The sequence below is a fragment of the Equus quagga genome, chromosome 9 (genome assembly GCF_021613505.1).
Source record: "Equus quagga isolate Etosha38 chromosome 9, UCLA_HA_Equagga_1.0, whole genome shotgun sequence".
Taxonomy (NCBI): Eukaryota; Metazoa; Chordata; class Mammalia; order Perissodactyla; family Equidae; genus Equus; species Equus quagga.
In genome coordinates this window covers 88,617,447-88,640,278 of record NC_060275.1, presented here as the reverse complement: position 1 = coordinate 88,640,278, position 22,832 = coordinate 88,617,447, and the positions used below count along the sequence as shown (strand labels likewise).

General features: G+C 40.1%; 2 protein-coding genes across 5 annotated transcripts in view; both read right to left on the bottom strand.

Moving 5' to 3' along the window:
* Positions 1 to 4,318: 4,318 nt before the first annotated feature.
* Positions 4,319 to 6,235, bottom strand: LOC124244773 (eukaryotic translation initiation factor 3 subunit L-like). Its single transcript, XM_046671610.1, has one exon. The coding sequence runs from the start codon at positions 6,206 to 6,208 to the stop codon at positions 4,514 to 4,516; it is 1,695 nt and encodes a 564-aa protein (XP_046527566.1). The 5' UTR covers positions 6,209 to 6,235; the 3' UTR covers positions 4,319 to 4,513.
* Positions 6,236 to 14,924: 8,689 nt separating this feature from the next.
* C6 (complement C6) overlaps positions 14,925 to 22,832 on the bottom strand; it is a 62,806-nt gene continuing 54,898 nt past the window's right edge. For 2 of the 4 annotated variants that reach the window (XM_046670927.1, XM_046670931.1), the window contains one exon: positions 14,925 to 22,748. In XM_046670927.1, coding sequence (XP_046526883.1) covers positions 22,567 to 22,748 — 182 coding nt within the window. In that variant the 3' untranslated portion in view covers positions 14,925 to 22,566. The remainder of the gene's footprint in view (positions 22,749 to 22,832) is intronic. The other 2 variants (XM_046670930.1, XM_046670929.1) reach the window with 1 other exon arrangement.

The window sequence follows — 22,832 nt, the reverse complement described above, 5'->3', positions numbered from 1 at the left end:
AGAATCTAAGTGATCCAATTGTGTCTGTTTTGTTACTCTCTTACCTGATTATAATTGTGAATGGACAAATGCAGCAGCCCTCTCCTGAGAAGGGTACTATGACCAGGGTCTCAGATCTTTCAGGAATGAGGCTCTGGGTAATATTACCAAGGAAGCACTAAAACCTGCAGATGATAATGTAGGGTGAGTGAGCTGAGAATGGATAGTGGAGTAGGGAGACAATGAGCACCAGTTGTGGCCCCAAGACCAATAATGACAGAAGCTATATGTTGTCCTCTTCCGTGTTCACCTGAAGAAGAAAGGCCCTAAAGAAGTTGCTTCTTGAATGTGTGTGGAGATGTGGATCCGTACAGGACAAAGGGTGGGCTGTGGCATTTAGGAGGTATGTTGCTCAGATCAGTCTTGATGAGAGAAGCTGCTGCAAGGAGTGTACTTAGCAGACAGCCTCCAACTACTTTGTGATCTGCCGCTGCGTTCAGCCCACGGTCATTCTTTACTAAGGCTGCTTCTAGCAATGAGAAAGCACAGCAGAGCCCAGCCTGTGCTGTCCAGCGTGTGACTCATCTAACGCTCCATCTTTGCTTTGGGCTCAACATCAGCCTGGCGGAGACTTTCTCAGAGCTGCATCCCCCTCTGAGAGTCTTTCTCTGCAATCCTTCTCTCGCCCTATTTTTTCACAGTATCAGATCTGCTTTGTGATCTGAGATTCCCCTTGCCTACTCTTTTTTCCTCTCCTCTTTTATTTTTGCCTATGAATCTTTTGTACCTCTCTTTCCATCTTGATGCCTGCTACGTGGAGGACCCAAACTGACACAATCTAGTTGTTTCATATTTAATGTAATTACTAATATACTTTTACATTGATCTTGTTATTAGCCTTCTAGTTGTCTTAACTATTCTGAATTTCTTTTTGCTCCTTTTGACTTCTTTTAAATTATATTTTTAATTTTTGCTTACTCCCTTATTATCCTGTTAATTATATGTTTTTATTCTTATTTAGTCATTATGGATTTAGAGATTATAAAACATTCTCAAATTATTAAAGTATAATATAAATGAATACATTTACCACTTTCCAGACAAAGCAAAGACCTTAAAACATTTTAACCTCATTTATCCACTTCTCAAATTATGTGGTGTTGTTTTCATATATTTCTCTCTCCAATTTTCTTCATATTTTATTATAATCCTTACAAAAATACATATTGATTGTGTAGTCCGTATTTACTTACCCACATATTAGCATTTCCATCTCAATCATTTTCCTTCTATTGAAAGAACAATTTTTGTTATTTCTGTTAGTGCAGATCTGCTAATGATGAATTCTCCATTTATGTCTCTCTGAAAATATTTTTTTATCGCTTTCATTTTTGAAAGGTATTTTGCTTTATATGGTATCTATTTTAGTAGATGCTTCCTTTCTGCTCTTTTAAAATATAATTCTGTTGTCTTTGGCTTCCATTATTGCTGTTTAGAAGTCAGAGATAAGTTTGGCTCTCCTTTGAAAAGTTTTTTCTTTCTTTCTTTCTTAACAACACTGAAGATTTTTTTCTCTCTTTGGTGTTTAGCAGTTTGACCGCGATGGACCTACAGGTGATCTAATTCAGCGTTACTCTTAGAGTTCAGCTCTTTCAAGGTCAAATCAAGAGCACAGAAGTATTTATTAGGACCCCTCTTTTTGTGTGGTCCCTGAACTCAGATTGTGGCAGCTTCATGAACTGCTGTGAAGCTTAGCTCAGCTTCTCAACCCCTCGACTACCGTTTTCAGAGTTGACAGATACCTCAAAGGGAAGAGCTCGCTTCTCTCTGCTTCCCTCTGCCTGGATCTTGGTACTGCAGGCCCTCCTTCTCCTGGTAGCTCTCTGCTGTTCTCATACAAATTTTGCTTAATAAATTTTCCAGATTTCGTAGTTGTTCTCCAGTGAAAGATTAGTCTGAAAAACCTGCTGCCATTGCCAGAAGCAGAACACTTTTGCGAGGCACTCAGAGCAATGTGCAACACTATAGAAATATCACTATTATTATAAGAAAACTCAGAGGTGCAGGTTTATTTTGATTTGTTTTGTTGTGTACCAGGATTTTTTTTCCTGATCTTTTGTGTCTTCCTTTAATTCAGGAAAATGATGAACTATGTTCTCTATTCTGTAGTTTTGGAAGAATTATTAGGTATATATTGGAGCTTCTCATCTATTCTCCTTATCCTATGTCGTCTAAGTTTTTATTTTTCTTTATGTTCTACATTTTGTTCTGGATAAATTCCTAACTACGATCCTTTGATTTACCAGTTCTCTCATCAGTTAGATCCTTGTTCTCTCTTCTTGTTTCAGTGGTTGTACTTTTCATCTCTGTGATTTCAGTTTTCCTCTAGCTCTACTTATTTTTGATTCCTATCATGCTGTCTTTGTTTCATAATTATTGATTTTGCTTTTGGAGATGAAAGCAAAATTCAGAAGAGAGAGTGGAAGTTCACAGAGGAATGTCGAGCATTTGGCACCATTTTATTTTCTCTTGAGATGTTTGTTGATTCTACAGTCAAGAGGTTGAGAAATTAAGCAGAGCTTTTAGTGGATTAATGGGACATAGCTAAAAATTGCAATTTCCTCCTTTATTTTCCTTATTGATTTGTTGTGGTAGATGAATCAGTCCACTTAAGAATAGTGACAAAGGTACTCAATCCATTTTAGCTGCCATTATTTTGTTGTGGATGTTATTAATATCATTATCCTTCTTCTCTTCCTCTTCTTTCTCATCCTCTCTATGGAAGAGAGTCCATAGAAGGATGTTTTAATATTTGCTGTCATTTTAGAATAATTTCTTCTGGTTTTTTTTTTTTGAGCTTTATGACGTTCATTTTTCTCACGTGCTTTGAAATTTTTATTTGCAAGTTCATTTTGTGTAGGATTCATATGTATGTGTGTGAGCACTTGTGCGTGTTTTCTTTCTCTTTTGCCATGTGCATATCTCCGTGTTAGTATTTTACAATTCCCCTTTACCCAGTTGCTAGAATCCTAGTGGGGAATCAGACCTTATTTTGGTAACATGGGTCTGTTATCCTGAGAGAATATAAAAAATGTATTCCTGAAGCCAGCAGGTTAGCTTGACCTATGTTTGGGATCTCAAATGCTGCTACTCTCTCCAGATTGAGACGGGGTTTTTAAAAAAAGACTTTGTTCATGTCAAGGAGCTCCTGTTCATCTCTGAATTCATGCCATGAAACTGACTCTGGTTGTCGAAAATGTATGTGGCATTATAGTTTCTAATCAACCACCTAGAAATTGATCTAGATATTTGTTCTGGTTTTATTTTGAAGCTCAGTAGGTCTGGGGTCCTAACACAACTAAGTTCTCTTTCTGGTTATGAATATCTGGTTAATATCATGTAAGCACAAATACAACTTTTAAAATATATGCAAATATTTTATTTGTCATTGTTTTGTGTTTATAATAAAGTTGTCTATTTAATGCATATTCTTATAATATTACTTGACTAAAATAAAGTATTATTGTTATTGTTGTCAATGGTAGTAATAATAACAGTAGAAATAGAAGTGGTAATTATTGCAATGTTGGCTAATCTAAATGGTTGTCACCACTTCATAGTCTCAGATTTTTTCATTTGAACTGTTGCAAAGTCAGTGTTTGATTTTCTACATACAAAACCATATTTTTGATGTCCATTCATATGTTTTTTGTAAGCAGGTAGGAGAAACAGTCATGCTCATATAGGCACATGAAAGCTCTTGTTTATAATAAAATAGCAGAAGAAATAGATCAAATTGCCCACTTTTATTAAGGATTGAGAAAAGAAAAAAATAAATCAAGTCACAACAGATATCTTGAGAGCCAAAAAGACATGTTATGAAATGTTATGAAAAAACAGATGCAAAAGTGATAATAAAAATTCTAAAATGTTAACTCAATAATGACAGTCCTTGTGGGTCATATGCTTTCAAAATATTTCATTATTATTTGATTATTTTCCTTTGTGAGTTACATAATTGGGTTGAATTTTTGTCCTTTCATTAAGTACATTTTCAAGAATTAAGCATTTAAAAACATTCAGGCATTTTGTCAAAGGCATGCTACACTGGTATCCTGCCAATTTTGGTTCTATATTAATACATTTAGAAATTACAAAACTGGCAAGAAACGTTTAAGCTGGATGCCTTCCCAATTCAAACATACACAAATTAAACATTTTCTTTAAGCATTAAACAATTTCATGAAACAGGTGAAAAATAGTTCTTTCTGTATCACAATTTTTTCCTGTTGGTTTCTTGTTGAATACCCATCTGAGTACATCACTGGCAGCTTCTACTTTTTTTTTTTTTTTTCTGGCTCCCAAGAGCCTTTACTGAGACGTATTTAAAACATTTCAGTCCGAGATACAAACAAACTTCAACTCAGTTGACCTGCTGATAGATGAGCTGGGTAAAGGCTTCACGGTGGTAAAAACACTCCCCACCTACAGTGACATCAAAATAGGTTCCCGTCTAACGCAAGGGTGAACATACTCAGGGTCTCTGTCCCATCTTCTTCAGGGTTCGATTGAGCTCCTCAAATTTGTGAATCTGCCGGATGAAGAAATCCCCATAGCGCCTGGCGACCTTGGTGTCTGCGATGTGGATCATGTCCTTATCAATGTAGAAGTCAACCTCGGAGGCTGACTGGAACTCGCCGTCGAGGGCAGAGATGCCACTGGTCCATACCAGGTTCTTCATCTTGTGTTTGAAAACAAGCAGCTGGATGCGGAACTCCTGCTCGGTGAGGTCTAGGAAGCCGGCCAGCTTGGCCACGGGCATGGTGGTGTAGAGCTTGAGGAAGCTGCGGATGGTCGAGAGCTGGGCCTGCTGCTGCACTTCATCAGAAAACACCTTCAGCTGCTGCAGGAAGGGCTCCTTGTGGTAGTTGGGGTGCACGTTGTCGTAGTTGGGCACTACAGGCGACAGGAATTTGGGGCAGGAGTAGCTGAAAAGCTCCTCGTAGACCTGCGGGTCACCTTTCTGCATGCGTAGCATCTTGTCGCCGTATTTCTCCCGCAGCTGGAGGTGAATGCTCTCGTCTATACGCATGGGGTACATGGTGAGGGCGATGGCCAGCAGCGCGTGCATCTGCTCATTCTGCTTGTTAATCATCTCATACTTGTATGTGGTCCTCTGGAACATGCTCTTGGTCCTCTGGATGTAGAGGAGGATGTTGGCAAAGACGCGGATGGCATCCTGATAGCGACGCATCATCAAATACGCAAAACCAACGTAATAGTACGTGGTGACCTGGCACTCGGGCACACGGGAATACATGCTCTTCTTGTTCAGTTCAATGTTCTCCAGCACCTTGATGGCCTGGTAGTAATCGCCCAACAGGGAGTGCAGACGCAGAAGCCCCACCAGGCTGAAGTAGCCAAGCATCTTGTAGAGGGAGTGCCGTCCATACTCCCCAGCCACACTCTCGGGGTCACCTCCACTTGTGTACACCTCCAACTGCCGGTTGATGTTGGACTTGTCTACGAGGGAATGAAGGACATTGAGGACACTGTGAACATTCCAGATTTTGGGATTGGAACGAAGAAAGTCAATCTCCTCCTCTGACTTCTTGGCGGTCTTACAGCGGTACTGACTAAATGACTGGAACTGATAGATGAACTCATCGATGATATCCCAGAGCCACTGGTTGGGCAGTTCAAGGGGAGCAGGACCATCAGCATTAAGAATGTAGTTGAAGAGATTGCAGTAGTTGTAATAGGATTCAAACCTCTGTTCCAAGGAGGGTCCTCCACTGACTTTGGCATATATGTACCTGTAGTATAATTCTTTGTACAAAATCAGGAAGACAGCATCATTGCCAACCTGTGGAGCAATGGCTTCAGCCTCAGGCCAAGGTGTATTCTTGAAGAATCTTTCTGTCAGCTTGGTCCAGCTGTTTTCATAGATGTCCTGGATCTCATACACTTTCTGGTCAATGACATCACTGGAGACACGACTGGCCTGTAGCTCATACACCTTCTGGTCAATCAAATCCGAGACGGTTTTGTGGAAATACTGGATGAAGTTTTTGATCACTTCGGGGATCACCTGATAGGTCTGCTGTTCATACTGACGTTCGTAAGCCAGATCCTGCTTTGGATCTCCTGTATGCATATCATAGTCGCCCGGGTAAGCATAAGGATCATAGGCAGCCTCGGACTCGTAGTCATCAGCCGGATAAGACATGGCTGCGGCGCTCGCGAACACCGCGGCAGAGACCTGGCAGCTTCTACTTTGTGATCATCCTTTTCTTCCTCTTTCTGTTGTCTGTTCCTTAGGTGATGAGGTTGAGGGTTCCTGGCATCACATCTTAAAGGAACAATAAATACATCAGGCAAGATAATCCAACTAATTTTTTTGGATTTAATTGTAAAAGATTGGATTAATTATATTCCCTGAATCACAATGCATTATCATCATTAGTTTAGTCATGGCCTTCTTTTAGCTCTTTTTTTGTTTATGGAATGAAATTAGGACTTCTATTTTACATACAAATATTCATGCAATTAGAAACACATTGCCATTTCCAATAAGTGGCTGAACAAGAGTAGAGTCCTTGAACAGGACTTGCCTATCTTTTGCTTATGTTCAAAGACAAAATGAAGTGTTACCAAAAATATTTGCATTTAATTAGCAGTAGTTGGTGTACTACATATATAAAAAAATCTGTTTTAATTGGCAAGAGAGTAATTACAAATATTTTAAAAATTGAATTTGAATGCCTTTAGGTATGATGAGCACTGAAGTTTCATCAAAGAGCCCCCCCTCTCCTCTCCTCATTTTTACCCACTTTAAATTTCCTGGCTCTGAAGGCACTTGTGTTTGCCACCCATCTTTAAAGCCTCAAAATTAATATTTGACTACTCTTGGAAACTGGGCTCTTAAACAAGATGTTTCTGTGCAGTGTCTGTGTAATACAGACAGACACTCTTATAATACTCCTGAAAATACTTCATAGAGGATAGTCAGTTTAGTATGGTAGAGAGTACTGGAACAAGAATCAGGAGCTTGTCCTTGTTTTGTTACTAACTAGTTGGTAATCTCAGGAAAGCCTCCCAACTTTTGTAGGACTTCCCTCAGCTCCCTAACCTATTCTACTGTCGTTCTACCCAATTTTGCTCAAATCAGAACCCTCAGAGTTATCTTTGGTATCTTTCTTTCTCTGATCAATTATATTCAAACCATCAGCAAGTCCTATTGATTCTACCTGCAAAATATATGTTGAATCTAGCTACTTCTCTCTCTATCTTCTATGACAATCCCAGCCCAAGCTACTGTCATCTCTCACCTGGATTAGAGCTATCACTTCTTAATCCTGCTTTTTGAGATGAAAATTGAATTACTTTTACTTTCGTACTTAAAACCATGAGATAGAATCAAATTAAAATGTTTTACCAGAGCCTAGAGGGCCCTGCATGATCAGTCCTTACCTTCATCTTCAATCTCATATCTCACTTGCTTGTATGGTCCAGCCACATGCATTTTATTTTAAAAAATTATATTTTTGAACATAAAAATCATACTTATTTTAATGTCTTTTCTCCTAACTCTAATATCTAGGTCACATGAGGACCTGCAGTTATTGCCTATTTTTTTTTCTGTTGATTATTGGTTTCATAACCATTATATGGTTCTCTCTGTTCACATGCCTAGTAATTTTTTGTTAAATATCAAATATCAGATATATTAAAAAAAAGAGTAGAGGCTCCATTTGGTGTTATTATCCACCAGGGGAATTTTACTCTTTCCTTAGCTAGGCAGATAGAGTGCAGAACTGATGAACTTAATTGGCTCCTTGTCTGAGCTGGGTTGAGATTGGGTTGTGGTCCCCCTCCAGGTCAACCCTGATCTTAGGGCTTGGTCCTCTGGGGCTTTTCATTGAAAGTCTTGTAGAATTTCATCTCCTCAGTGGTGAGACGTGGTGATTATTTCTACCCTGATTTTGAGGTTCGTTGGTTTGTTTGTAAAAAGACAGCTTTTTTGAGAAATAATTTATATGCTATAAAATTCACCCAGATTTGGGGACGGCCCCGTGGCCGAACTTTTGGTGTATTTACAGAGTTGTTCAGCCATCACCACAATCTAAGTGTAGGGCATCTTGAGAGGTTTTGACTTAACTCTTCAGCCCCCTACCTCATGTGGCTTCAAGATGGCCAGATGTCTTGAGGAAGAGACTTACTCTGTATTGGTGCTCGTAAGTCTCCGCATTTGTCATTCTTAGCTGATAGATCTGCCAATGTTCTGCTGGCTTTTCTGTCCCCCAGCAATGCATGTTTGATGGGAACCCAGGCTGGATTTCAGTCTCTAGATGTGCTGGTGCTCCCATATTGGCAAATATGTAAAAAGTGGCTGGATAGAGCCAGGATCATTTCTTTGCTCCCCCGACGGCTCTCAGCTCTTACTTGCTGTTCTTTTCTTCCCAGGCCTTTTGCTCCAAAGCCCTGGGATGCTGCAGGAAATCCCTCTCTGCTTTGCTGAGGCCTCAGCTTCATGTTTTAGCCACCTGCTCTGCATCTTTGGAATGTCAGTGTTCTGAGGGAGAAAGTGGACACGTACCTGAGGCCATTCATTTCACCAGCTTTATCACTTAAGTCCTGCACAACCCAAAGATCCCACTGGATTCTCTGTCTCCCAAGCAGTGGCTCACTGCCTGTGCTTCACCCTGACTCTTGGCTTTTACCCAATGTCCAGGATCAGCAGGTGCCCCCCAGGGACAGAGGCAGATCCTCAGTTCACCTCTTGAAGGCTCCTTATATGAAATGCTATCCTCTTTCGTCCTTTTGCGTCTATAGCTCTCTTATGCCTAAGTACTATGATTTTTGAATTTCTCTGGCTTCTCTTTTTGCTTTAGCAGCATATTGGCCTCCAACCTGTGTGAAAGCAGAAGTCAAATGAGCCTGACTTCCTAGGAAAGCCCCAGACTTTCTCACCTCAGGGTCTTTACACTGGCTGTTCGCACCGTCTGCTACTTTCTCCCTAAGACTTCACATGTCATCTGGCTTCTTCCAACTCTGGAGTTCTCTTTGCAGTTTGTAATAACTTATTTATTAGTAATTAATAATTTACTTTCATCTTCTCCATAGTAATCTATGCTCCATGAGAATAAGAATCATGTTTGTCTCTAATAGTGCTTTTAGTAAGCTCTCAGTTGAATGAATAAATAAATACTGAAATGAATTAATGGATGAATAATTCAAAAAAGAAACAATTGGGCTTTATTCTCTTAGGGAAATTATTTACTTATATAGCTTTTAGTGTCACTGATAGATGACTTCCACATTTATATTTCTAATCCAGCATTTTCTTTATTTCTCCTATGCTTTTGCTTTAATCAATTAAATATATTTGATCACTTGCGGTGTTAATAGCTCTGTGCCAGTTATCTTGAGGTATACCAAGAAGATTTTTAACTGTCCTGTCCTCACATATATTGCTATCAATTTTAGTAGACACAATTGTAAAGCTTACAATACATTTTTATACATGACAGTTAAGCACATAGTAAATACTTAATAAATAGTAAGTGTGTTAATATTACTGTGGTGGTTGTTCATTAAACAAGTACCCTTGGTCAAGGATATTTAAAGCGACTTCTGAGAACTGAGTTTTGCTGGTTTTCAGGGGGCAAGGAACGTATGACAGAATGTGTGTGACCTTTACCACTAATGGCACTGCTTAGTTTAGCCTACTTTTTTTGCTGTAGCAAGACTTTGTGGACGAAGGAAGCAGTTTGTTGATTTACATTCTGGTGCTGGCTCATTGTCTTGGCAGAGACCAGAAGAAATAATTCACAGACAAGCACTTTGAGTTGCACGACCTGAGGTGACTTCAGCACAGGGGACCTTGGCACCATCTTTTGAGTTAAAGGATAAATTGCGTACCCTTTACCGTGACACATTCTGTTCTCTTTCACCTGACTCTGTCATAGTACTCTCATTTTACTCTCTATCATTTCCTTTCCTCTCTTCCTCACTATTTCAGAGCAGTAAGTAGTCTAGAGGTAAAGAGTCGGAATGAAACGGTCCCCTGAACAAGTGGGTGCGGATTTCTGTGATTCTCAAGCTTAAAGCTAAAGTTGCCAGTGCAGTTGGCCAAGCTAGAGGACTTGGACATGATGTTTAATGGAACAAACTTTCAGAACAAGCTTCAAGTAGCCATGTGATCTTATTGCACTAGCACAAGCCTGGGAAAGTTCTAGAGGCCTTAAAGTGGATGTAAGAAAATGAATGAGGGATAGAGCTTGGACTAGGGCCCATGTTGAAGGACTCAGAGCAGGTAGGCAGTATAATTCCTGATATAAATGCCTGCCTCAGCCTGGATCTGAGACAGTTTTCCTGATTGGGCTTTTATTGAATATGTGCTATTATCTAAGTTCTAAAGATTCTACTTTAATAGCTCTGGGTGGGACTTGGGAATCATTTATTATTTTCTTTTAGGTAGATTGGCCCTGAGCTAACATCCATGTCTATCTTCCTCTACTTTATAGGTGGGACACCTGCCACAACATGGCTTGATAAGCGGTGCGTAGGTCTGCGCCCGGAATCCAAACTGGCAAACCCCGGACTGCCGAAGCAGAACACGCCAACTTAACCACTGCGCCACCAGCCGGCGTCATAGGCTCTCCAAATGATTTTGATGATTACCACAGTTGGGAACCACTACCAGGAGATCTCTTATTGTTGCACAATGTCTCAACTTTCTGAAGGAGGTATCACTACCCTGATTCAACATCCTTCATTGTCTGGTGGGTCAACAGGAAATTTGAAGCTTGGTTGTGGCATTGCTCTTCTATATTATGGTAACTAATCTCAAGGGAATTGCACACCCCCGTATACACACACACACACACACACACACACACTCTTCCAGATGGCTAGTGTCAGAGCTGCTGCTTTGCTCTACATGACCTTGCCTTTAATCACAGTTGATCACTTTACTGAAGCAGGACCAATGAGAGTCTTTCCCGGGGTTTTAACTTGAGATTCAGAGAGCCAAGGTTTATCCACTTATTCTTTCCTTAAAATTTGGCTACCTTGTTTTCTACTATGGGAGAAAGCTTATCTGTGGAGAGAGAGAATAAAACAGAATGCATAAGGAAACTTAAGTATGATATAGGGAGATAGTCCTGATAATATTCAAGTCTAAGTATTTTGGAATATCCTAGCAGCTCTGGTCCCATCTTATGGGGTCAGGAGCAAAGTGGTAAGGATACTCTTAGTATTAGTAGGGGTACGTTGATCATTTGCTTTGTAAAATGATTTCTCTTTACTAAAAAAGAAAAAGTCCCAGTTCATGGAGAACTCTAAATCTATCATGGCTAATGATATCTGAAATACACCAGATGTGGGAGACCGAATAATGGCTCCCCAAAGATGTCCATGTCCTAATCTCCAGAACGTGTAAATATGTTACCTTACATGGACAAAGGGGCTTTGCAGATGTGATTAAGTTAAGCATCTTGAAATCAGGAGATTATCCTGGATTATTTGGGTGAGCCCACTGTAATCACAAGGGTCCTTACAAGAGAAAGTGGTAAGAGGAAGGAGAGAGAGAAGGAGGGAGATGTGATGACAGAAGCAAAGGTCAGAGTGATGCAATTGCTGGCTTCAAAGATGGAGGAATGGCGCCATGTATGAAAGAATGCAGGTGGCTTTTAGAAGCTGGAAATGGCAAGGAAAGGGATTCTCCGCTAGAACCTACAGAAGGAATGTAATCTTGTTGGGACCTTGTTTTCAGATGAGATCCATTTGGACTTCTGACTCCCAGAACCATAAGATAATAAGTATATGCTATTTTAAGCTACTAAGTTTATGCTAATTTGTTATATCAGCAATGGGAAACTAATGCACCAGATAAAAGCAAAGCACAATTAGGAATTTTTAGTGTTGGCCAGTCCTGTGGTGCTAAGGGCAGGGTTTCCAGTGGCTGAGGATCCAGAAACGACACTTTTGAGTTACCCTCAGTTCAGTTACCCATAATTCCTTGAAAGCAAGTCCTGTTGTCATTGATTCTGTGCCCTTGCATTGACAGGCAGAGGACTTCGGGCTCAGACTTGGCCCTCCTTCACCATTCCTGCTCAGTCAGTCTTTGGGAAGGGAAGCAAGCAATAAAGTCCTCCAAAGACTAAAGACGTTGTTTAGAACTAAGAGCAGAAAGTCACAACAGTCTGAAAAATGAGCTCTCTCATCTTGAGTAAAATGGGCATATTTATCAGGTGAAGAAGACAGCCACCCACAAAGGGAAATTCAACCTCATAGCTCTACTGTTAACCTCTGTCTGCTCAGGTTCCGTAACTACAGGCTTGTGAACAATTAGGCTGTAATCATTAATGCTCAGTCTTGCATGATCAGCTGCTGTCAGCCCTTCAGTGCAGCCAGGCAAACACCTCAGAACAATTCTTGTTCATAGTTTAATGGAATCTAGTTTCTAAGGAACTTTTTTTTTGGTATTTTTGTCAATCTGCTCTCACCTAGGTTTTCAGCTCTGCAAGAGTGCACAACTTGTTCAACTGATGGCTCTTCTTGAAGAGTGGGAGACTTTGCTCAGTTTCTTGGGCACCTGTTATCTTTTAAATAGTTGTACAAACAGACGTTTTGGAGTGCACACCATAATTGAGTTTTGCGGCATCAAAGCCTTATTTTGGATAGAAAATGAGCCCATGCTAAAATACAACCTGTGTTCCAGGTAGGATCACAGTGCCTTGTTCTGCTTAGATTATTGTCCCTTACTCCGAGGTGGAAAGACACTCTGTTTTACTTGTGAGTATTTCTCTTCCAGACTGATACTGATGCATAGAAATGGAATGAGGTTGTCTGTACCATGTGACTTAACAGAAAATTAGATACTGCCTTGGGTTGTTAGCTGTGTTCACACATATATGATGTCTCACCCATGTTATGGTGGAAAGCCCATGGGTTCTCTTTTTAAATTTATTTTTAAATGTTTCAAATTTACAGAAAAATCTCAAGAATAATACAAGGAACTCCATAAACACTTTACCCAGATTCACCAATTGTTAGCATTTTGCCACACTTCTTATTTTCTGTCTGTGTGTGTGTACATATATATGTAAAATAAAATAAATAATCATATATAAATATAATATATATAAATATACATAAGATATATACAAAAATATATCTTATATTTTTTCCCTGAGCCATTTGAAAGTAAAAGATGTGGACATCATATCTTTTATTCTTTTTTTTTAAGGGCTTTTATTTATTTATTTATTGGTGAAGAATATTGGCCTTAAGCTAACATCTGTTGCCAATCTTCTTCTTTTTGCTTGAGGAAGATTGTTGCTGAGCTACCATCTGTGCCAATCTTCCTCTATTTTATGTGGGATGCCACCACAGTGTGGCTTGGTGAGCGGTGCTAGGTCTGTACCCAGGATGCAGGCCTGCAAACCCTGAGTGCCAAAGCGGAGAATGTAAACTTCACCACTATGCCACCGGGCCAGCCCCCATATCTTTTATTCCTATATATTACATTGTGTATTTCCTAAGAATGGAGACATTCTCTTATGTAACTATTTTGGTTATCTATTGCTCTATAACAAACCAATTCCAACTTAATGGTGCAAAACAACAGCTATTTTATATTGCTTATTGATTCTGTGGGTCAGGAATCCAGAGCAAGAACAGTGGAGATGGTTTGTCGCTGCTTCATGCTGTCCGGAGCCTCAATTGGGAAGATTGAAACCTTTGGAGGTTTCTTAAACATCTGGAATCTGGAATCACCTGGAGCCTTCTTCATTCACACATCTGGTATCTGGGCTGGGATATTTCAAAATCTGGACTAAGCTGTGACTGTTCACCAGGGCCCTGACACATGGCCTCTTTATGTGGCTTGTGTTTCCTCACCATATGGTGGCCTCAGGGTTGTCAGATTTCTAGCATGGCAGCTCAGGGCATGAAGAGCAAGTGTTTCTGTGAACAAAGTGAAAGCTTCAAGGCTTTTTTGACATCCTCAGAAGTCACATACCATCACTTTTGCTCTACTTCATTAGTGGAAGCAGTAAGAAGCCTGCCAAGATTCAAGTGGTGGGGAACTAGAACCCACATCTCAGTGGAAGAATGTCAGATAATTTGCAGCCATCTTTATAACCACAGTATCATTCTAAAACCAATAAATTTAACATTGATACTGTACAGTTAGCCCCTGTGGTCTTGAGTTAGACTGGCCAGCTTTGAATTATGTCTCTGCTTTTTACAAGATATATAACATTTGGTGAGTAACTCTGGTCTCTGACCTTTAGTTTCCTCATCTCTACATGAGGCCTGTAATATCTATGTCTCTTAGGGTTGCTGTGAGGCTAAATAAACTAGCTCTGTGGTGAGTCTGGCACCTAGTAGGGCTTGGTAAGCTGTAGGTCTCCCTTTCACCTCAGAGAATTAAACAAGGCACTGACAACAGGCCTACAGTTATTACTGGTTCAGTGGGAAGCTTTGGAGGTGACTTTGGCATTCTAAGAAATAATGAAGAAATTCTTTATAAGCTTAAATTGTTGCCTTATAAGGTTCCATTTCTGAAGGTTCCTCTTTCCTTTGTTAGATAAAAGATAAGTATTTTCAATCAGGAGTGGGAATTCTCCATTTTTTGTAAACAAGGTATAGTCATTTTAAAAGAAAAACATGCTATCAATCTATCAACATCATGGAAATACAAACTGCAAGAACATGACTCATTTCTGAATCAGGATATCTTTGCCTATGAGTAGTTGAAAATGCAACTCAAAAATAGCTGAAACAATAGAGAAAAGTTATTATTTTCTAGTAAGAAGGCCAGAAGCATGGACACTCCAGAGTTGGTTAATTCAGGGGCTTAGTGATGTCACAAAGGGTCCAGATTCTATGCCTCTGCTGGAGCCTCTTCCATGTGTTGGCCTAGACCACAAATGGAAATCCTCTCAAGGTGGCAAGATGGCTGCAGCAATTTCAAGCATCACATTCAGACTTGGCAACATTTAGAAGAGATCATCTCTTCCTGTGAACTCTTGAAGAGTGAGAAAGTCCTTCTAAGAAGCCTTCCAAAAGATGCTCCTCACCTCTTGTTCATCAGACTTGCATCACCTGCACCGTCTAAACCACATGGGGAAGGGAAATGGGACACCCCCGATTGACTTAAACCAATTGCAATTTAATTTTTGGGTCTGGTGTTGGAATTGGGACCAGCCTCTTGTGAAATAGTGGCCATTGACAGGGGGATGAATAGATTTTGGGAGGTGGGGAGAGGGAGAGGTAATAAATAGTACTTGCTACAATATAGTAGTTAGATTTTAAGCTATATCCCAGTGTTAGAAATTGGAACGAAGAATCCATTTTTGTATATATGCATCTTTATAAATGCCTGAAGTTCTTTAGAATGCAGTTTTGATAAGCAATTTGTGTGAAATATAATAGGAATAATTTGGTAATCAAGAAATATGAAGCAGATTTAATTAACTTTGAAATGCTTTTTAAAATAGTAAATGTTTCTAACATTTTATAAAACTATCCAAATATAATGAGTTTCTTAGAAAAGGGTTCACCATTTTTGCATTTACGTTTCTTTTTAGTACTAGCAGGTAAACTCTCTATACAAGATTTATTTGGTCTTTGTCACTTTAATTTTCCACTAATCAATTTCTCTATAAAATTATGGATGCAATTAAGAATGTATTTAAGAACTAAACTTAATCATTCCCTTTTTCTAATTTTAATTTATTTCTGTATTTTTTCCCAAGCATAGTAATGATTATAGGCCATGTTCAAAGCAATAGCAATTCCTATTTACTCAATAATGCCCATAGAAAGCTGAAAGTGTTCTGGAATGTAATTTGGGGACATGAAAGAGATCAGCATCTAATGTCATCATGTCATTTGTTACACTTATAGACAGACAGGTAGGATAGGTCATAATGTAACAAATAAACCACCCCCAAATCTCAGAAAGGTTTACTTTTTGCTCATGCCACATACCCACAGAAGTTTGACAGAGTTCTCTAGACTAGAGGACTCTGCTCATGTTAGTGACTCAGAGACTCAAGTTGATGGAGCAGTCACCATTTCAAATGTGCCACAGTGAAAGGCGGGCCTTTGGAGAATCTTCATGCCAACAATTACATTTTGTCCAGAAGCTAAACATGTACTCCTGCTCCCATTTCATTAGTCAGAACCAATTACGTGGTGCCCCAACCCACAGGAGCCAAGAAGTATGATCCTACCAGGTCCCTGGGAGATGGAGAGCCAGCCACACTGGTGAGTAGCACTTTTGACAATTGCAAAGATGTACCAGTGTGAATCACTGCCTTTTGGTAGAAGAGGAGACAAGTCCCAAAGCAAGAATTAGTTTTCAGTTGTTATAAACAAAATGGAGATGTTTCAGTTAGGGTGGTGCTTTAGATCCTGGTGTTATTACAAATACAGCTTCATGGAGGAGACAAATTCCGGTCTCCTGGCTTTGAACTGTGATATGGCTTTACCCTCATGTTTTAGGTAAAATGTAGTCTTTCCAAATCCACTATGTTGTTCCATCATGCAAGGGTGGTTAAGCAAGCAATCCTTCGAGTGTTATTTCCAGCTACCCAGTTGAATTTGCTCTTCACTTTCTATTTATGGATCTTCTGTTCATATTGCTTTGATATCACAGATTGTCAGGTTTTCAATTGTAAACACTGGGCCACCTCCATTTATTTGGCATGAAGGGTGATTCATTCCAAAGAGAACTTAAAACATTTATGGCTGATGTTGATCATTGTGGTCACGCCTGCATGAGCACAGTGAACACGCACATTTCATCAGCTTAGTTAGATGTGGAGTCTGAATACTCCAGCCATCTCTCTCTCTTGAACACGCTAAGCAAATCCATGGGCTCCTGAATAAATTGGGCTTCAAGACAAGATTGACGATAGAGGAAGTGTCTCATGTGGTGGGAAATAAGAGGTGAAGTCCAGTCACTCTTCTCCATCGGCATTAAATGATAACACCCAAGTAGTTGAATGCACATTTTATTCTAGGCTCTTTAGTAGTTGCAATATATATATATTGCCAATCCTCAGAACAAATAGAATGAGTTGACTGGTATTGTCCCTATTTTCACAAGAGGAAACTGAGTCTCAGAAGAACTCAGTCCATGTTCAAACAGCTACTCAGTATCTCCAACTGTTATCAAACTTTGAGAATTTAGGCTCAATTTTATTTTGTTAAACTGTCCAGTTTTTTTATTTCCTAAGGATGTTATCGGTACCTGTAAGTTTTTAATAGTAACTCAATGCTTTCTATTTTGTGTAATACTGGTTTAAGTATACCTTTAAAATCTGCCCAGTATACCATAAACCTCTCCAAAAATCTCTGCATGATTATAGACCTAACTCCTGTGGCTTAGCAGGTATTCAGAAAATGCTTGTGAATGAATGAATGAATGCATGTGTGGCTTACATGGCTGGCTGAAAGCTACTACCTGCCTCGTGTGGGCAGGTCTAGACCAATGAGGCTGGCTTGAACTCCAAGGCCAATTTGTCATCAGTGTGTCTATACAAGCAGAATTAGCTATCTGTTCTTTTCACCTAAGTAGAAGCAAAAATTTTTAGGATGAGTTTTCATGCCCAATTATTCAAAAAAAAAAAAATGCCTGCTGATTGTAGAAAATCTAGAAGTACAGAAAAATATAAATAAGGAAATGAAAATAACTCTAAATTCCAGAGATTTGTTCTCCCGATCGTTGTTTTTAAAGGCTTTCGTACACACACAATTTACATAGCTGTAATTATATATAGTATTGTAACCTGGTTTGTCATCTTTTATTATGTCCTTTCCTATCTTTTTTTAAAAGATGCTTGTCAGTGGTCTCATACTGTCCCATCATATGGAGGGGCCATAATTTATTATTGGACATTTAGACTCTGTCATTTTTTGCTATTAAAAATAATGTCGTGATGAACATCTTTCTATATAAATCTTTGTGAGCATGACTTTCAAGGCACCATCTGTTCCTTGGAGTCCCTTGATTGGTGACACATACCTCTACTAACTGACATTTGACACGTGGAACTGAAGCTGTGCAGCTAGAACTTGTCAAGAAGACAAATAGGATAGCAGTGGCCTGTCTCACTCTCATAAAATAAAATGGATACAAGTATAATTTTGCAGGCCATTTGTTTGGTTAGAAGATTGATGCCTCATTGATTCCACACACAACGTATTCCAAAAGAATGAAGGTGACCTTAGAGAGAGCCAGCCATTTCGAATCCAATTAATCAAGCTTCAGGGTATTTGGTGCCCAACACCAACTGGAGACATCATGGTCTGTGAGAGTCTCATTACTCAGAATTTGAATTGAGGAAGGGATGTGGATTAGGTTTAGCTTGTGGCTGCTCTTCTGGGTATAACAGAAGAGCTCAATCTTTAAAACTAAAGAAAGGTGATTGTGGGAGTTGCAGGCTTTTGTAGAAGGAGAAAAAAACAGTAACATATTCTAAAATTTAGAGAGCTTTACTAAAGCCTGCCAAAAAGAGGAACTCTTTAGTTAAACTTGAATGTCACCTCACCAGAGGACTGGAATTTTAAAATCATAGTCTTAGAGCTCTGCTCCTAGGATCTGTGAGATAAATAGCATTCTATCTATAAAATTCTTTAAATGGAGGTCTCATTTATTTTGTCAATATCTGGCAGAATCAACAAAAATTACAATCCATATTTTAAAAAAAGACCTGAATTGGTTTCCAGTTACTTAAGCTATAAGCATGAATGGTTGGTACTCATCTCTGGTAGCCCAAGAGGATAAAGCTGTTACCTCTCATCTAGAATTTATTTAATCTTCTAGGACAGCGTTGGAGATTCTAGGTCCAAATTCCAGGTATTTAATATATTTCAGGTTTGCTCTCTGCTTCATGATGACAATTTTATCACTAGCTCTTAACACTTGTACTAAATTGCTATATTAATATTAATATCAGAGTGAAAAATTCCACTGGTAAATGGAATGCAAATCAGCCTAATGCAAACTTTAATGGATTAGCGCACTCAAAAAATCCTTTGAAACAAAGGTAACTAAAGTGGCAAAAAGACTAACTAATCACCATTAAAAGGGAAGATTGCTACAAGTAAAAGAATAAAACACTTTAAAGCAAGCATGACTGATTTTAATCAAACAATATGAGTGTAATAGCTGGTATAAACCTTTGATTATATTATGGGGTGCAAAAAGAAAACATTTTGTTTTCCCCAATCACAGTGCTATAGGTTAAACCGTGTCTGCAAAAAAAGATACATTAAAGTCCAAAACCTTGGTACCTGTGAATGTGACTTGATTTAGAAATAGGGTCTGTGCAGATGTAATCCAAGTAAGATGAGGCCATTAGAGTGGGCCTGAGCCGACATGAGTGCTGTCCTCACAAGACAATGCAAATTTGGGTAGACAGACGTGCACAGAAGGAAGACGATGAAGACAGCCAAGTGATTATGGAGGCAGAGACTGGAGTGATGCATCTCCAAGCCAAGGAATGCCAAGGATTTCTGACGAACACCAAAACCCAGAAAAGGCAAAGAAGAATTCTGTCCCACAGATTTCCGAGAACATGGCACTGCTGACACATTAATTTCAGATTTCTTCACTGTGAGACAACATATTTCATTGTTTTAAGTCATGCAGTTTGTGGTACTTTGTTATGTCAGCCCTAGAAAACTAATGCCATGCTCACAGCTTTCACTATGTTCTGCCAAATTCCGGTTTTCTCACGCTTCATGTCTGGGACAGGTCACGTAGATTTCTGGTCAGTTTCTGTTTTCAGAAGTTGGTCCAGTTTAAGTCTCTGCTGTCATATCCAATTTACATCTTATCTCTTTCTCCGCCTCCAGGGTCAGCCAGGCTTGTGGATCTGAAGACGTGGGGTCGGGAGGGTACCAGGGTTGCTCTTGTCTGTTTATAACCCCTCTGGCATCATAAAAGCGATGGGGAGGAGCATGCCTCATTCTAGGACACTCCCCTCCCCTTGATCTGCTGGGTCTGGCTGTCTGGTATTGGAAGCAAGGAAGTGGACCCAGAAGAGATGGCAGGAGTTATTTGATGTAATAGACAGTGACGGAGCATCACCTCTGGACTTGTTCTTACTAAATCTGGTTCTATGTTATTGGTGGTTCCTGTGTTTCTTGGCGTGGTGTTTTGGTTTACCCCTACCCACTCTGTCCCCCAGAACTCCCTGTGAGAGAGGCAGCCGTGGCTCCTTTTGGTTCTTTCCATAGGTTTATGTTCAAGACTCAGGATGGCCTCAGAGCTCCTGCCTTTCCTCTTCTCTGTATTCCTTCCTGCTGAGCCAGCGGTACCAAAGTTCTCCATTCCTTCCCTATGCCTTGGGATTCTGATAGAGCAAGGGCTGCACCCAGTCATGCCACACCACTCCCTGCTATGAAAATGGTGCAGGCTTCTCTTGTAAGCATCCTGCCCTCAGCACTCTCTAGGCAGGAAGTGGTCTTGTGCTCATATAAGGGAGAACTCCACCAGTGGTATGGATCCACATCTCTGGGAACTCCTCCAGCGCCCTGCTCACCAGCGGCAGCTCTAAGATTCCACAGCATCCAGCCAGCGAGGGCAGGACCACATATCCTTGTGACCCCACACCCTACAAATGATTCTCTCGGGGCTTCAGTTGCCTAGCTTCAGTGGGTACTTTCAGCATCATCCTCCTCTTCACCAACGGGAGGAAAAGCACAGGAGAGGAGGAGGACTTTCACTATGAGCACTGCATTCATGTGGCTGCAGATCCCCATGGCTCCCCTCCCTCTGCCCATAGTCCTGCTGTATAGCCTGGAGAGGTGTGGGGCTGGTGTGAGAGTTGGGTACAGCAGTTCTGAGGAAAGTTCCTTGAATCAGTTGTTAGTGGCTTTCCTTAGGATGTGAGAGTATTTAATTCCTCTTTGCCCTCCATCTGGGGTCTTGGGAGTGCCAAAGGCTTGAGGCTTAAAAGTGTGGTCTGTACCACTCCTGTAGTGAGGAGGGAGTGGAGTGACTTCCCTGGGAAAAAGATAGGTTACAGACTCCTAGAAAAAGAAAACTTCCCACTCAGTTGCTGTTATACCAGGAAAATATGTTTTCTGTTTCTAGGCTTTTTCCTTTCTCATTCTTCTCCTTTGATATTACAAGATGTTTTAGATTTTGCTAACATCCTTTGATTAACGAGATCGAAGAGGAGCTGCATTTCCTGTAAAACAGTCTAGTGTGGGTGCCACCCGGGAGCTGTAGTTCACAGCCCCCTTTCACGAGGTGGGAATCCAAATGTAAAACAGTCTAGCGTGGGTGCCACCAGGGAGCTGTAGTTCATAGCCCCCTTCCACGAGGTGGGAATCCCAATGAGTTTTAGAGGAAGGGAATGCGTTTCCACTCACCTGCTTAGACATTGGCTGGCTAAGGTTTTGAGATCAATTAGTAATCAGGATTAGCTGGTTGATGACTCGATTTCTAAACTAAGTATTCTCAAATGTGATCCCCTCATGATCATCAGCAGTACTACCTGGAAAGTTGTTAGAAACACAAATTCTCAGGCTCCACCCCAGACCTACTGAACCAGAAACTGGGGGTCAGTCACAGGGATGTGTATTAACAAGAGCTTCAGGTGATTCCGAGCACACTAATATTTGAGAACTGCTCTTTCAAAGAATCTTCTCTTCTCCAATCCAAAACAACAATATGGGCGTCTACTTGACATGGCCTAATACGAAAGATCTGACTGCTTTAAAAATTATTCCTTCAAAATTATCTTATGATTTTCCATCCATCACACACTTCAGCTTACAAGCTGAATCTTTTTTCTCCTTGCTAAGAAAATGGAATTCCAGAAGTTTATTCTTAACTACTTTAAACAGGGTAATTTCCACTTGAGTGCAATCATCCTTAATGTGATGCTTATTACTATGGAATATTTGCTTGCATGAGATAAGGCTTAAGGATAGGATTCACCCTTCCCTGCATTATTTTTCCATACAATTATCACCATCAAACCTACTATATATTTTACCTGCCTGTTTTATTTTTTGTAGATCTTCTTCCACGTGAACGTGAGCTTCATGAGGGCTTTTGTCTGTTTTGTTCACTGCTGACTCCCCAGCACCTGAAACAGTACTTGGCCCATTATAGACATTCCGAATTATTTGCTGAATGAATGCATGAAAGTTCAGTTTCAAGAATGTGTTTTACAAGTTGTTGTAGATTTCCGTGTTTACTAATTCGCTGAAGGAAATTATGGTTTTTGTTCCTATTTCTACTTGTGAGGATGCTTAATACTGCAGGCTTCATAAAGTCCTTGGAAGTTCCATCATTTTAGTGCAACCTGAACAGAGGAATTTGCTAGATTGACGTGAAAGTTATTACCTAGGAGTGTGCTACAGGGGGTCATATGCTGGAACTGGATAGAGGAGGCTAAGACAGGAGAGGTAGGGGAGAATAATTACATGAAACTAACACAAGAGAATTTGTCAGTAACTTCTAGGCCTGCCAGTCTGTTGTTTGTACAAGAATGCCCTTTTGTAGGGATTATTTTTGGATGGTAAATCTGTTTATCAGTAATTGTGTTAGACCAAACACCTCCCAGGATGCAGTATTTCCACTTTTCTGTTGGCACATCTTACAGCTCCTATTTCACAGATGTTCACTGTTTTCTTACTGGTTGATGATCCCATTTTGACACAGTAGAGTTGGTGTCCACCCTTGAAGCACTGGGGCGGTAGTAGGCAGACACATTTGGAAGTGGGGGCTGCAATGAGAGAGAGAGACGGTGTGACTCACCACAGTGCTTTAGAATTTGATCTCACCTAACTTGTCCCCAGAGTGGTGAGCA

Coding starts and splice junctions, on each gene's coding strand:
- LOC124244773 (XM_046671610.1), bottom strand. CDS start 6,208: ATGTCTTATCCGGCTGATGACTACGAGTCCGAGGCTGCCTATGATCCT.